This window comes from Lontra canadensis, unplaced genomic scaffold, assembly GCF_010015895.1.
Source record: "Lontra canadensis isolate GAN:19392208 unplaced genomic scaffold, GSC_riverotter_1.0 scaffold4, whole genome shotgun sequence".
Lineage (NCBI taxonomy): Eukaryota > Metazoa > Chordata > Mammalia > Carnivora > Mustelidae > Lontra > Lontra canadensis.
In genome coordinates, this window is record NW_022630998.1 from 3,938,680 (window position 1) to 3,952,858 (window position 14,179).

The 14,179-nt window shown below is 42.6% G+C and overlaps 1 protein-coding gene and 1 non-coding gene across 8 annotated transcripts in view; one reads left to right on the top strand and one right to left on the bottom strand.

Annotated features, from left to right (window-relative positions):
* GRAMD2B (GRAM domain containing 2B) overlaps positions 1-14,179 on the top strand; it is a 111,872-nt gene that overhangs the window by 95,835 nt on the left and 1,858 nt on the right. For 3 of the 7 annotated variants that reach the window (XM_032844541.1, XM_032844518.1, XM_032844551.1), the window contains 9 exons: positions 1,522-1,617; positions 3,933-4,004; positions 4,102-4,182; positions 6,551-6,662; positions 7,223-7,345; positions 8,031-8,118; positions 9,025-9,129; positions 12,500-12,593; positions 13,248-13,328. In XM_032844541.1, the coding sequence (XP_032700432.1) occupies positions 1,522-1,617; positions 3,933-4,004; positions 4,102-4,182; positions 6,551-6,662; positions 7,223-7,345; positions 8,031-8,118; positions 9,025-9,129; positions 12,500-12,593; positions 13,248-13,328 (852 nt within the window). Of the gene's footprint in view, positions 1-1,521; positions 1,618-3,932; positions 4,005-4,101; positions 4,183-6,550; positions 6,663-7,222; positions 7,346-8,030; positions 8,119-9,024; positions 9,130-12,499; positions 12,594-13,243; positions 13,329-14,179 lie in introns of all 7 variants that reach the window. The other 4 variants (XM_032844558.1, XM_032844533.1, XM_032844566.1 and 1 more) reach the window with 2 other exon arrangements.
* LOC116864037 lies at positions 185-290 on the bottom strand. Its single transcript, XR_004381924.1, has one exon. It is a non-coding gene; the product is annotated as a U6 spliceosomal RNA (small nuclear RNA).

Here is a 14,179-nt window from a genome sequence, read left to right on the forward strand (position 1 = left end):
TCACCTACCTCTGTAAACACATGTCCTAGTCTCTTAGAGCATGTACTTTATAGGACTGTCCTAATTAAAATGACATTCTCATCTAATTCTCTATTGTTCAAACCAGAGAAGTTGTTCAAGTTCTTTAATTTCACTCATCCTCTTCTTATAAGACGAATGAGGAAATGAATGACTTTTTTTTTTATTTAATGTGGAACATTTCATGAATTTGCACTGATCTTTGCATAGGGGCCCTGCTAATCTCCTCTGTATCATTCCAATTTTAGTATATGTCCTGCCAAAGTGAGCACAATCCATTACTTTCTTAATGAGTGCTAGACATTTTCCATATATTATCTCACTGAATCCACAGAAAATCCTGGGAAGCAGGGAAGATTATCTCCATTTTACAAATCAGAAACCTGAGACTTAGAAAGTGTGGTTTGTAAGGTCGAGTAGGTGACGTAGATAGTATGGACTGTAAAAAGTAAAAACAGCCAGTGGTTTTATCAGCAAAATGGGTTTATTCAGGAACGGGAGAGAAATCACACTTTGAGCCATGCAAAGCTCTGGCAAACCATAGGGAAGTCAAGATCAAAGGAGAGAAATATTAAATTACAGAGCAAAGGAGGAAGTTGGGAGGGGTTGCTTTGGACAAAAGCTCATTGAAGAGAATTGAGCGTTCATGCCTTCTCATTGGCTGAGCTTGTTGCTTGGCCATGAGAAATCCTTCCTTCCTCTGGCTGGGGTGGGTGGGTAGTCAAGTGGACTTCTTCCTGTTAGGGTCTGCAACTAAGGACCAGAGGTGGTACAGGAGAGCTCCCCTTTTGGGCCTCCAGATTGCATTTTAAATAAGGTTTCCTTTATTCGCTTTCACAGAAGTAACAACTGAGAATTCAGGTCCCGGACTTTCTGTCCAGTAGTGATTCCACTATAACAGCGTCAGTCAAGGTTTTCCATACCTGCATATGTATAAGGATAGATGAGAGGGTGGGGTGTGGAGATTAGCCCTAGGGGGATGGCCACAAGCACTCTGTTTCTGTAGAGCCAGGGCCTACCTTTAAGATGACTGTGCATTTTGCATTCATTGCCTTGTCTCAAGATCGTTTCTCACCCAGCCCTTCGAGTAGAATTAATGAGGCAGATTTAACCTCTGGCTTTGGAAGCAGAACTTGGAGGAGACTGGCTTTTTTTCCTGGAGGCTGGAGAGCTCCCTGGTGGTTTTGGATTTCTTCGTTAAACTTTTTTTTTTTTTTAAGATTTTATTTATTTATCTGACAGAGATCACAGGTAGGCAGAGAGGCAGGCAGAGAGAGAGGAAGGGAAGCAAGCAGGCTCCCTGCTGAGCAGAGAGCCCGATGGGGCTCGATCCCAGGACCCTGGGATCATGACCCGAGCCGAAGGCAGAGGCTTTAACCCACTGAGCCACCCAGGCGCCCCTTCTTCGTTAAACTTTAAAAAAAAATTTTTTCTTCCTTCCACATGAAGATCTGAAGTCGTGTTCAATGAAGGCTCAACCAGTGCAAACTGATTCTGTTTCAGATCTCTATTCCGGCGTTCTCAGTCACCCTCATAAAGAAAACCAAAACTGCCCTCCTCGTGCCAAATGCCTTAATTATAGCAACAGTCACAGACCGGGTGAGTAGGCCTCGGAGACGAGGGCGCCTTCGCTTTGTCCTGTTTGTATATTGTTTCCCCTCACAAGGTGCTTTATTCTCATATAATTGTTGGCAATTTTGCGTTTCCTGCTGACTTAATTCTACTTGCTTGACCAAGGTCAGAAACAGAAGATTCTTTCCCAACTCCCCTTTCTCTAGGATCTCTTGGAAGAGGCTAAACTGATATATTGAGTTTCTTTAATATTTAAAACCACCACCACTGCATTGTTGAGGGGATGAGACTGAAGAATCTCTGGGACCCAGAACCTTACTCGGTCCCTCACCAGAGCCATCCCCGATACATGAACCCGGTGCTCGCCATGTGGGGCTCAGCTTTGGAACCAGTTTCTAGCACCTCTTTGCTTCCAGGTTGCGTCAAGTACTACTGTTCTATATAGAAATTCTGTATTTCTCTTGACTGTTGAGCTGCGCCACACACGTGTGACTGGATACTTGCATTGATAGTGGTGTTTATTTCAGTTTAGCCAGAAAGAGGGAGTGGAATGGTTCGGTTATTCATTTCTCCCTTGAAATTATTTTTTTTAAGATTTTTACCTTCTATTTCTATGAAAGTATAAAAGATGCATTCCATTTCCAACCTTACTGGATAACCTGGAGAGGGAAGGAGGGTGGAAGAAAAGATAAAAGAGGCTATTCTGATGAGAGTAGAAAATAGGTTAATATTTTGGAAAAAAAAAAAAAAAGTGTATAATACGAATGGCTAACAGGCATTAAGTACTTCTCGCCAGGCATACACTAGATGCTTTCCTTCTATTTTCACATTGATTCCACACTGCCACCCAGAAGGGGTAAGTGTTGTTAGCCAACTGAGCCACCTAGGCGCCCTGGCCTCAGTTTTCTTAAGCATCTGCCTTTGACTCAGGACATGATCCCAGGGTCCTGGGATCGAGCCCCGTGTTGGGCTCCCTGCTTGGCAGGGGGCCTGCTTCTCCCTCTCCCTCTGCTGCCTTCCACTGCTTGTGCTCTGCTGTTCTCTCATTCTGTCAAATAAATAAATAAAATTTTAAAAGAAAACTGAAGCCAAGGGTCACTTGAGGGTCCGATTCTTCAGCTCAGGTCCTGATCTCAAGATCATGGGATCCAACCCTGCTATGGGCTCTGCAGGCAGGCAGAGTCTGCTTGAGATTCTCTCTGCCCCTCCCCGCTTCACATACTCTGCCTAAGTAAATAAAATCTTCAAAAAAACAAAAGAAAAACTGAAGCCAACAATGGTTGAGCAGTTTGCCTACTGTTACCCACTTCTAAGTAGCAGCGCCAGACCTAGCAACTGGGTCTAAAGGCAGAACCCACAGTGTTAACTACTCTGGAATACATACTTTCTGGGAAAACCTATCAAGGGCTCTCCTCCATGAGTAAAAGGAATAATTACAAATTTCTGGAAGGGGCTCTGAAAAGATTCTGTGGCTCAAACAGACAAAGAGTGAGTTTTAGTATTTTCTTAACATATGTAACACTTTACCACTTAACATAGTTTTTTTTAAGATTTTATTTATTTGAGAGAAGTCACAAGTAGGCAGAGAGGCAGGCAGAGAGAGAGAGGAGGAAGCAGGCTCCCCACTGAGCAGAGAGCCCAATGCAGGGCTCGATGCCAGGACACTGAGATCATGACCTGAGCTAAAGGCAGGGGCTTACCCCACTGAGCCACCCAGGCACCCCCACTTAACATGTTCATGGTAAATTCATTTTTCCTTATGTCATGTGTCTCCAAATTCCTTCTCTAGTCTGATTTCACTTTTTGCCCATCACTTACGTATACATGCATCCACTAGAAAAATCTCCATATTTGTACAAGGGAGAATCTGGAAGTGGCTTAAAAAAGAATGGAGCCTCTAAGAGCCTCTGGGAAATTCTTAGTGGAAATCTAGGTCAGAACAGAGAAAGAGGACCCTTGGGAAATGTTAAATACCTTAAAAGAAAGGGGGGGAGGGGTGGCTGGAGAACAAGCTTTAAAGAAGATCTAGCAAGTATCACTGGCCTTTTTTTTAATATTATGACTTTTTTTTTTTTTTTTAAGCCTGTGTGTGCTTGTTTGGGGCATCTGTTTCAGTGCCTTAGCGCCTTCACATTGCTATTACTTAAATGGGGTTTGAGGGTTTTGTTGCCCTTGTGGGGAAAGAGGCTTGGTTTATTACGGAAATGGAATTAAAAAAAAAAAATGTGTGGGTGAATGAGTCTTTCCTTTGAAAAGGAAAAAAATTATATAAATTTTTTGCACTCTGAACTCTCACGTGTTTCCACGCAGTATCTGTTAATAATGACTGTTTTGTTTTCCAGTACATATTTGTCTCCTTCCTCTCCAGAGATTCTACTTACAAGCTACTGAAATCTGTGTGTGGACACTTAGACGTGAGTACAACATCCCTGAGCCCCAGTTGCTGTCTCTTTTCTGTTTCTGCTGGTTTCCTAGTTGATCTGGTTTTTCATTTTGTTTCATTAATTTCAGAATACAAGCGTCGGGAACAGTCCCAACCCGTCTTCTCTTGAAAACAGTTTCCGGGCAGACCGCCCTTCATCTCTGCCTCTGGTGAGTTGCCTACATAACAATCTAAGAGCCACAGAAAGGGAATGTGTCCCACAATGACACTTCTCCTTACACCAGGATCAGGGGACGGAAGTAGCATAGGACCTTAAAATCTGAGGTCAAATCTGAAGGCAAGGGCATTTCTGTGCTGAAGAAAAGGGGGCCATAGGAGGCCATAAACTTTTTTCAGGTAACTAAAGAGCCGTCCTACAAAAGAAACAGGATAGGGGGCTGTCTGGGTGAGCAAGTGGTCAGTGGAGATGTTTGTAAAATCTTGCTGTCTTTGCTTGTCAGTGTTTTGCAATTGTAAAAGAACTCTGTAGTCACCAAGTGAGAGATTTTTTTCCCCCTTTAGATTTTGTTGACTGAATAGTAAATCTCCAGTGGAAAGTAGTTCCCCCCATTTGTACCTATGATGCTGTGATGTCAGCCCAAGAGAGTCCTAGCCATATTTATTCAAGTCCTTATTCCCAGATTGATTCCTGTTAAATACCAGAATACCTTGAGTGCAATAGTATGAGCCCATGGCTTTCATATCTACAAATCTTCTGAGAGCTATTAAATACTACAGGGATTGAAAACATATACACATAAAAAGTCGTCCAAGAATGTTCACAGCTGGCATGCCTGGGTGACTTAGTCAATTAAGTGTCTGCCTTCAGCTCAGTTTGTGATCATGTTGTACCGGCACTGAGTCCCCCATCAGGCTCCCTGCCCAGCGGGGAGTCTGCCCCTCTCTCTCTCTCTCTCTCTCTCTCTCTCGCTATCTCTCAGATGAATGGATAAAATCTTAAAAAAAAAAAAAAAGTTCATGGATGAATAAAATGTCGTATGTCCATACAGTAGAATATTATTTGGCCATACAAAGGAAGGAGTACTGACACATACAACATGAAAGAACCTTGAACACATGATGCTAGGCAAGAGAAGCCAGACTCAAAAGGCCACGTACGGTAGGATTCCATTTATACAAAATGTCCCCAGCAGACAACCTGACAGGGAAAGTAGAGGAGTGGCTGCCAAGGGACGGGGCAAGGGAGAAATTAGAAGTGACTGCCACTAGGTAAAGGGATTCACTTTGCAGGTGGTGGAAACGTTCCCTAAGACAGTGGTGATGGCAGCATAACATTCTGATTATTCTAAAAACCACTAAATTGTATGCTTTAAATGATGATTTTTGTTATTACATGAATTTTATCTCCATTTAAAAAAAAAAAACACCTTAGGGGAAAAAAGTAGTGGGAAGTTGTTAAAAAAAAAACAAAAAACAAAAAACAAAACAAAAAACCAAGACATATAATTTGGAATCCAACAAACTTGGTTTCAAATCTGGGTTCTGCCCAGCTGAGTTATGCCATCAGAGAAGCGCTTTTAACGGCTGTGACTCAGTTTCTTCATCCAGACAAATGCCAGCTTCATGGTGTGGCTGTGAAGATTAAGTGCAGTCGTTGGTCTGAGGAGCTTTGCGTACTGCCTGATACATGATAGGCTTTCAGTCAATAATTATTAAATCGAAGAGACTGGAATTCTTCAACTTTCTCTCTCCTGTATATTTTTGCCTGAAATTGAAATGAACTGAAATGAAATTGAAATGAATTGAAATGAAATTGAAATGAATTATTGAAACGATCCAAAGATAGCCAGTGTAAGCTGAAGGCTGGTCATTTGCTGTTTGGCAGCTAACTCAGCTGTGAAAATCTCAGCTTACTTGCACCTCCTGGGAGTGGGGAAGGGTACATTTTAATGACCCCTGTGGTCCCTTCAGTACTTAAGCACTTGGGGGAAACAAGTGGGATAAAAGTTAAACATCCCTGCTTTTTCCCTACTGCTCACGCCTCTATCCTCCTTCTATAATTCAAAAGTGATAGCACAGCCTCTCTTTTAATTTGGTTGGTGGAAGGGAGCTAAAACTTTGCTTTCAGTGTCTAATTTGTTAAAGGCATTTTTCCTTTCATTAAAATTCCTTTTTTTATACTATGATTTAAAGAATACCTTTGCATTGAGAACATGGGTTTAGAAAACTGTGCTTCTATTTCTTTTCTCCTATATGTCTGTGTCGATCACTTTTTCTCATGACAGAGTGCTAATGAGACTTTTCCAGTTTGACCCTGGAAGCTTTTCAATCATCAGCAGTGCTTTTTCTAAACATTTGTTGTTTCAAACAAGTTGGCCACTGTTGACAGGATTTTAATAGCCCAGAAAAATCTGTTTTGATCACCAGTACTCTGATCTGTTGGGGAAATCCCAGGGGTATGGTTATCCTCCCTTCTTTTTCAGTATTTTATAGGTGAGGCCCAAGTGTGGGGATTACAGAGGCCTGTCTGTTTACTGAGGGGAATTGGACTCTGTACGCTTCCTTGTTTCCCTTTAGGATTTCAACGATGAATTCTCAGATCTGGATGGAGTGGTTCGACAAAGAAGGCAAGACATGGAAGGATACAGCAGCTCTGGTTCTCAGACTCCTGAATCTGAGAACTCTCGAGGTCTGAGAAATTTCTGTATGTTACCTAAAGTATAAGGCTCCACCAGATATCCTCATCTCACCCCTATAAAACAAAACAAAACCAACAAAAACCACCTTGTCAATCAGGAAGGGACTAATTAACAATTAAAATTTGATAAGAGACTCTGGAGAAAGGGTCGTTTGAAAGTTTCAGGGAAAAGAATTGTCTGCTTGGTTAAAAAAAAATTTCTCTTTATACACATTTAATAAATCTCTTAAATTGACATCATATTAGGGTAGTTCAAAGAGAAACACACAAAATGTTTTGTTTTGTTTTACCTCTTCTTTCAATCATATTATTCACTGTTCTAGCTGAATGGGCCCAGTGAGTTAGTGGGATAAGGACAGACTGTCCTTGTATCATTTTCTTACTTCTTAAGCATTGAATTTCAATACCTAACCGCTGAACCAACTTGTGAGAAGATCCATTTATATTCTCAGCCATTATGCATGTTGTAAGATTAATTTGCTTTGTGGTTGATGGTGTGTTTTTAAATGCATTGGGAAGGAAACTTAGCCAGCCCCATTTTGGCTTGATAGATTTCCATGTGACAGAATCCCAGACAGTTCTGAACGTCTCCAAGGGAGAAACAAAACCAACCCGGGCAGATGCCCATGTGAATAGAGTGCCTGAAGGAAAAGCCAAGAGTCTCCCTGTACATGGTAAGGAACAGAATGTCTTGGGTAAGGGAGTGTGGTAGTCATCAGCTTGTAACTTTTCAAGGACCCCCATATGTCAGGGGCCCCTGGGTGGCTCACTTAAGCATCCCACTCTTGGTTTTGGCTCAGGACATGATCTCAGCGTCCTGGAATCAATCCCTGCATTGCCCTCCCTGCTCTGTGGGGAGTCGGCTTCTCCCTCTCCCTCTGCCCCTCCCTCTCACTCAATAAATAAAGTCTTCAATAAAAAATAAAGGGCACTCATATTTCAGTTTATGACTGCCTTTCATATTCCCACCCCTCCTTTCCTACTGTAGGTCTTTGTTCTGTGCATATTAATTCATGTACTTATTCAACAAACATTATCCAGTTCTGTGCTTTATTGTGAGGAATACAGAGGTGACTAGTCTTCCTGGAGGTCCCTTCATTATTTTTAGTATCTTGAGAACGTTACTCAAAAACTGGTGATAAAACTCAAATTATTGCTTACTTAGTAAGTATCCTAAAAGCTGTTTACCAATTATACTGATAGGAGAGCAAGAACAGACACCTGGAAGGCTTCAGTGTTTTCTTCAATGTCTATTATCCTGGAATAATTACCTCTTTCAAGTACCTCTTCCCCGCAGGGACTTTGCTGGATGAAGGAGGTGTGTTGTAGTTTTAAAACTGTTTTTTCTTCTCCCAACAGGTCAGTCAGAAACCACTGGAGTCCTACACAAATTCAAGTCTCAGACATGTATGACTCTCCACCATATTCTTATATTTTACGCAATTGTGTAAGTAGATGAATTTACTTTGAGTGACTTAAAATCATTCATTTCTCTAAAAGAATAATCTCACAGTTCCAAGAGTCGTTATAAATCTCAGTTGTCTCTCATGTGACCCACATCTTTCCTTTGACAATTTTGTCTCCTATTCCAACATTTTGTTTTCCTTAGGCTTAGGTTACATTTTCCTATTTATTCCCTTATTTAAATAAATGAAAGGAAGGAAGACCAAATTGGGCCAATTCCAGCAGAGGACTACGTTATGAGTGGATACTGTTAGTAAGAAAACGGTTCTGTGAATGATGAAGCATCTTTGGCCTTATTATTTGTCTTCTCATCTATCCCGTGTTCTCTGGATAGAGGCCAAAACAACTTCAAAATACCATCATCCCTTTTACTGTGAAAACTCTAGCATAACTTTAAGACCTTTCCTCCTCAGCTTCCAGCCTTTAACCAATTGTTTTTCTGAAAACAGGCTGACCCAGTTCTAGGTTCTCCTTACTACCAGGGAGGATGTGCCCAGTTTGGTTTCCAGATAAAGAAGGGAACTTGTGAGTCACCAGAGAACAAGACTGGGCACTCACTGGCCAGGCCCTCCTAGTAAGGGACACAGCACCCCATGGGAGGAACACAGGCTTGGTAATCCACCCTGGGCATAGCCTTGAGAGACCCTAGTAGAATGGCCATTGTTTATAAATCGAGGAACCTGGACCAGAAGATTTTAAATCCCGTTTTCGCTCTCAAGTTTTGTGACAAGACATCAGCCATTGAAAAAAAAAGACCTTTTCAAGTCTCTCTGGCAAGTTAATTTTGGAGAATATCTTGCCTTAAAAATACAACACTGGCTCTGAGTTGATAGTTTCATGAGTGTCAGTTCATGAACCTATTAAGAATTTCTCTTTTATCCCTTTCCAGTGTCTGTGCACTAATCATCTCGACCTTCTACATGAGATACAGAATTAATACTCTGGAGGAGAGGCTGGGGTCACTAACCTCCATCGTGGACACTCATCATCAGGAGTAAGACGATTCCATCCTGTGCTGTCATCTGCTTGCTCCTGAGACTAGTCTAATGTTGGGCGCTTACCATCCTTCTTAGCAAATGTGAACTGAGGTTACATTCCATAGGAGACATTTTGTTAAGTGCATCCAGTGGGGATAAAGGGGTTGGTGAGAGGGTCCTAGAAGTGAATGCGTGGACTCCGAACTGTTCTTGCTAGAGTGTTGCCAGATTATCAAGAAACACGCCTGATTTTACATTATCTTGTTCTGGTAGCCTAAGACTCAGCTTGACCTTGGCCCACTTAGTAATATATACCAGTTTATCTTACTAAAAGGACAGTGAGTGAAGACACTAATAGGAAAGAAGCAATTCAAATAACTCAGCTCATTTATCACATATTAATTAACTCTTTATATTAACTCATATATTCACAAAATTGACTACTTTTAAGATCTCTGTGACTAGTAATTAGCTGAATACATCTGTGAAGATTTTCCATCTCACCCACTCAGAGCTCTTTCCTTCAAATCCATATACATAAGGATTTTAATCCATTACCAAAAAGTGAAATAAATTACTCCATGTTAGAAAGCATACTTGTAACCCAAATTTCTTTCTTTCTTTCTTTCTTTTTTTAAACTGTTGGGTTTTTCTTTTTTAGTTTAAGTGATCTCTACACCCAATGTCGGGCTCAAACTCATGACCCAGAGATCAAGAGTCACGAGCTCTTCTGAGCCAGCCAGGTGCCCAACTCAGGTTCTACAAGTAGAGATACTCATTTACAGAGTTTATACCATGTGCTAGAGACTCTATTAAAATAGATACATATGGGGCGCTTGGGTGGCTTAGTTGGTTAAGCGGCTGCCCTCAGTTCAGGTCATGATTCCAGGGTACTGAGAGCAAGTCCCACATTGGGTTCCCTGTTCAGCAGAGAGCCTGCTACTCTCTCTCCCTCTGCCTGTCACTCTGCTTACTTGTGCTCTCTCTCTGTCAAATAAATAAATAAAATCTTAAAAAAAAAAAATATATATATATATACATATATATGTGTGTGTGTGTGCAATTCTCTCTAATTTTGTGTTCACCATAGCCTTTTTTAAAAGATTTTATTTATTTGACAGATAGCACCATAGCCTTTTAAGACAACTTTTATTCCCATTTTACAGATGAGGAAAACTAAGACCCAGAGAAATAATTTACTGTCATACAGTTTATAATCAAATCAGGTCCCAGATGCAAGTCAGTATGACTACATGGAGGACAGGCTTTCCCATCTACCAGTGGCTTGGTTGTGAGGGACAGCCTAGGAACTGGATTAGGCTGTATAGAGTGTGCTTCAGAATCATCTGGATGGCTTGTGTTAAAACAGACTGCAGGGCCCCTCCCCAGAGTTTCTGATGCACTAGAATGGAGGGCCCAAGAATTGGCATTTCTGTCAAGTTCCTAGGTGATGCTGACGGTGCTGGCATGGATCTGTACTTGGAGAATTATTAGATTATGCCATTCTAGGGCCTCTTTATGCTCAAACAATGACCTAGAGTCTCGTTCTGTGGCTTACATGTCTGCTGGCGTACAGGTTCTTTCTGAACCATAACATATACTTTTGAGCCAATACAGTGGAAACATAAAGAACAGTCTAGAATAGATTTATACCCTGCCCTTACTTTCTCCCTTGTTCAAAATGCTGACATACTTAGGCCACAGTAATATAGTGTGCCCTCCTAGCTCACTATCATATACAGGGTTGGCTTTTTTAACAAAAATGTACCTTATGTCTGATTATCATTTCGTTAACTTGGTGATGATGAGGGGGAAACTCCCACTAAATAAGAACAAAGGGAATATTCATTCCACTATTTACTCAACACGGGGCACCTGGGTGGCTCAGTCATTAGGAGTCTGCCTTTTGCTCAGGTCATGAGCCCAGGGTCCTGGAATTGAGCCCTACATTGGACTCCCTGCTCAGTGGGGAATCTGCTAATCCCTCTTCCTCTGTCTGCCGCTGTCCCTACTTGTGTGTGCTCTCTCTCTCTCAAATAAATAAAGATTTTTTATGTATTTATTTGATAGAGGAGGAGCACAAGAGTAGGGAGGGTCAGAGGGAGACGCAGACTCCCCTGAGCAAAGAGCCTAATGCAGGACTTGATCCCAGGACCTGGGATCATGACCTGGGCCGAAGGCAGACACTTAACCAACTGAGCCAGCCAGTTGCCCATAAATAAAATCTTAAAAAAAAAAAAAAAAAGAACAACAACCTAGGTAGAAGTAGTGTAAAGAATCACCATTTAAAGGAAAAATCACAAAGATTAGGACATGGGGTCAGGAACACCCATGATGGGAAGAATATGTTCATAAAGTGATTTATAAGACCTGAGCCTAATCTTCTTTTCACCAAGGTGATCCAGCCAGGCTGCCCCATAGCTAGATCCACACTTGTAAGCGGGTCGGTTAGTGGTCGCAGAATCCATACCTTTTACTGGCTTTGTTGGTGCATCAGTAGCCTGTATGCTGTCAGAATTTCGTGTTGATCCATCAGTTCCGTGGGTCTCCGTTCTCTCTAGACACAGATTCCCATTCAGCTTCCTGTCTGGGATCTAAGATTTTGATGGTGCGGCTCAGGGATACAGAAAAACATCTAATTCCTTTCTTAATGTTTAGATGATCCTCAGTCATTCACCAAGTACTTGTGTTAAATAATTAGACCCATCACTGCCATCTAAAACCTTAATGGCTAAATAAATTACAGCCAAGAAATATGGAGAAGCTAGAGACCATGGTTCTTAACCTTAACATGAAAATCTGCTCAAAGGCTTTAGACCACTTCTCCAGGAAAATGTACACATAGCGCTCAATTTCCTACAGTTTCAGCTGGTATGGGACCCCACTGAGCCCTGGGGAAGAGCCCATGCCGTAAATACTTGAAATGGCACACGATGAATCCACGTTCCGTTGTTAAGACAAGGCCAGCTCCATGGGCATGGCAAATCGCAAACTAGAAAAGTCTCACACTTGAGCAGCAATTTGACTAAAATTCCTGTGTAAATGGTCTCTCCTCCAAAAATAAGTCTTATGACTGAGAAGAGCAGTAATTCTTGCTCATTTCTGGTCTGGTGGGGACAACAAGAATATTCGAGGTGAACAAGAGGTCTAAGAAGCCATGTGCTTGAGCAGAATTGCCTCATTTTTTTTTGGTTTGGAAGCCAAGATACAACACGGCCACTTCCACAAAAACAGGTTAAGAGTTGTCCAGCCTTTCCGATGTTAACAAGTGAAATGCTCACGCCTGGCAACTGTAACCCAGTTTTCTGTACAAATAAATTTTAAATGTGTTCATTCCACTTCCTTTGCCACCGCTGCACATAATCATTTTTCTCTTTGTTCTTACAGACAGACAGCACCATCCGGCCTGGGGTCACAAGTACAATTAAATGTGGAGGTCCTCTGCCAAGAGCTGACGGCTAACATAATGAAATTAGAAAAGGTGACTCACATATTTCCTGGGCTGGGGCGAGAGCTGTGGTGTCTGCTGATGGCCAGACAGCACTGGTCACGCACGCAAACACCTACATGGGGTAGCAAGCAGCCTCCGTGAGCAGAGCCAGCCAGGGGATGTCACTGTAAATGGGAAAGAGTATTTTTTTTTATTTCCACCCAGAAACAGATTTCAGTCTCACTCTCCTTGTGGGTATGTCTTTGGCTTTTCCTCCTTAGAAAGATTTCTCTCTACCTGAAGGGCCCAATGGCCAGTGACCACTGACACAGGGCTCAGTGGAAGGGACAGAGTAGGAAGTGTCCTCACCACAGAGTGTGGCCCAGCTCTACCCAGGCTGATTGTTGCCATCCATGAAATACTGTGTTCAATCTGTTAGAACCCCTGCCAGATGGATGTCACTGTCCTGTCTGGCAGACAAAGAGTCCAAGTTCCGAGTAACTCGCTCAGAGAGACACAGAGAAAGTTGGCGGATCTGGAATGTGAACCAGGTCTGATTCCACAGTTGTGTTTGCTGCTCCTCACAGGCCAACCTGAGGCCTTGCCAGTAAACCACTGATGTACCTTTACCCTCTAGAAGTATCTAACCGTGGGGCAGTTTTCGAACAGATCTGTCCTAAAACCTGTGTCATTCTTCAAAGCCAGGAGGAGGGCGGACAGGAAGATTGGCACAGGAGAACCGGCCCAGAATTAAACCTAACTAACATTTCTTCACCTCTCCTTCCGGTATGTCCCTCTCTTCCATCTGGTGGTTTGTTTCTGCCCTAAACCTTAAGGAAGGGTTTCAGGTACAGGGGTTCAGTTTAGACTGTTACCACAAATGCCCAGCGTAGCTCTCCCTAACAGTGCAGTCATGTTTACCTGGTAAGAAATGTGAAATACAAATGAGCCAAATGATGTTGGTTTTGCTAGACTAAATGGTGGTTAGCACTCAGTTACTGAAGGATTGAGAGCCAAGGAGTTTCCAAAGTTCTGCTTGAAGCCAAAGGATGACCTAGAATTCCTACTGAATCTATGGACAAACTTGGAAACTTTTCCTCTTCTTAATCCAAAATCATCCTAGAGAAAGTCGGGTGTAGCCACCCAAAGAGTTTTCTTTTCTAAAATGTGAGTTGCTGAGAGTTGAAGAGATGCTTTTTATAAGTGTCCTGCCATGCTTACAGACAGCGGGTTTCCACGCTGGCCTGGAGAACAGGTTGGTCGTCATTCTCCATCCAGTTGCTCACACTGGTACACAAGGGCATTTTGGGGCCAGAAGCACCCAAATTCCTGCCCATCCCCTTTTGCACTCCCTCCCGCTCTGGTGCCAGGCCCAGCTAGGGCACCCCACGCTGTAATGAGGGACAGAACCTGTCCACAGGGGCAGACAGATGGCTGCGTCTCCTGCCTTCCGCCTCAACTTCTTCTAGAGCCCAGCTCCTCGGCTCGGAGGCCTGCACTCCCACCAGAAACCTTGGTCCCGAGCAGCAGTAGTAAAATAAGTGGGGTTAGGGCCCCAGTGCTGATGTGGAAGTTCTAAAAGTTGTAAGTTGCCACACGGCTCAAAGGACTCTGGGCATGAACAGTCCTGCTCTGGC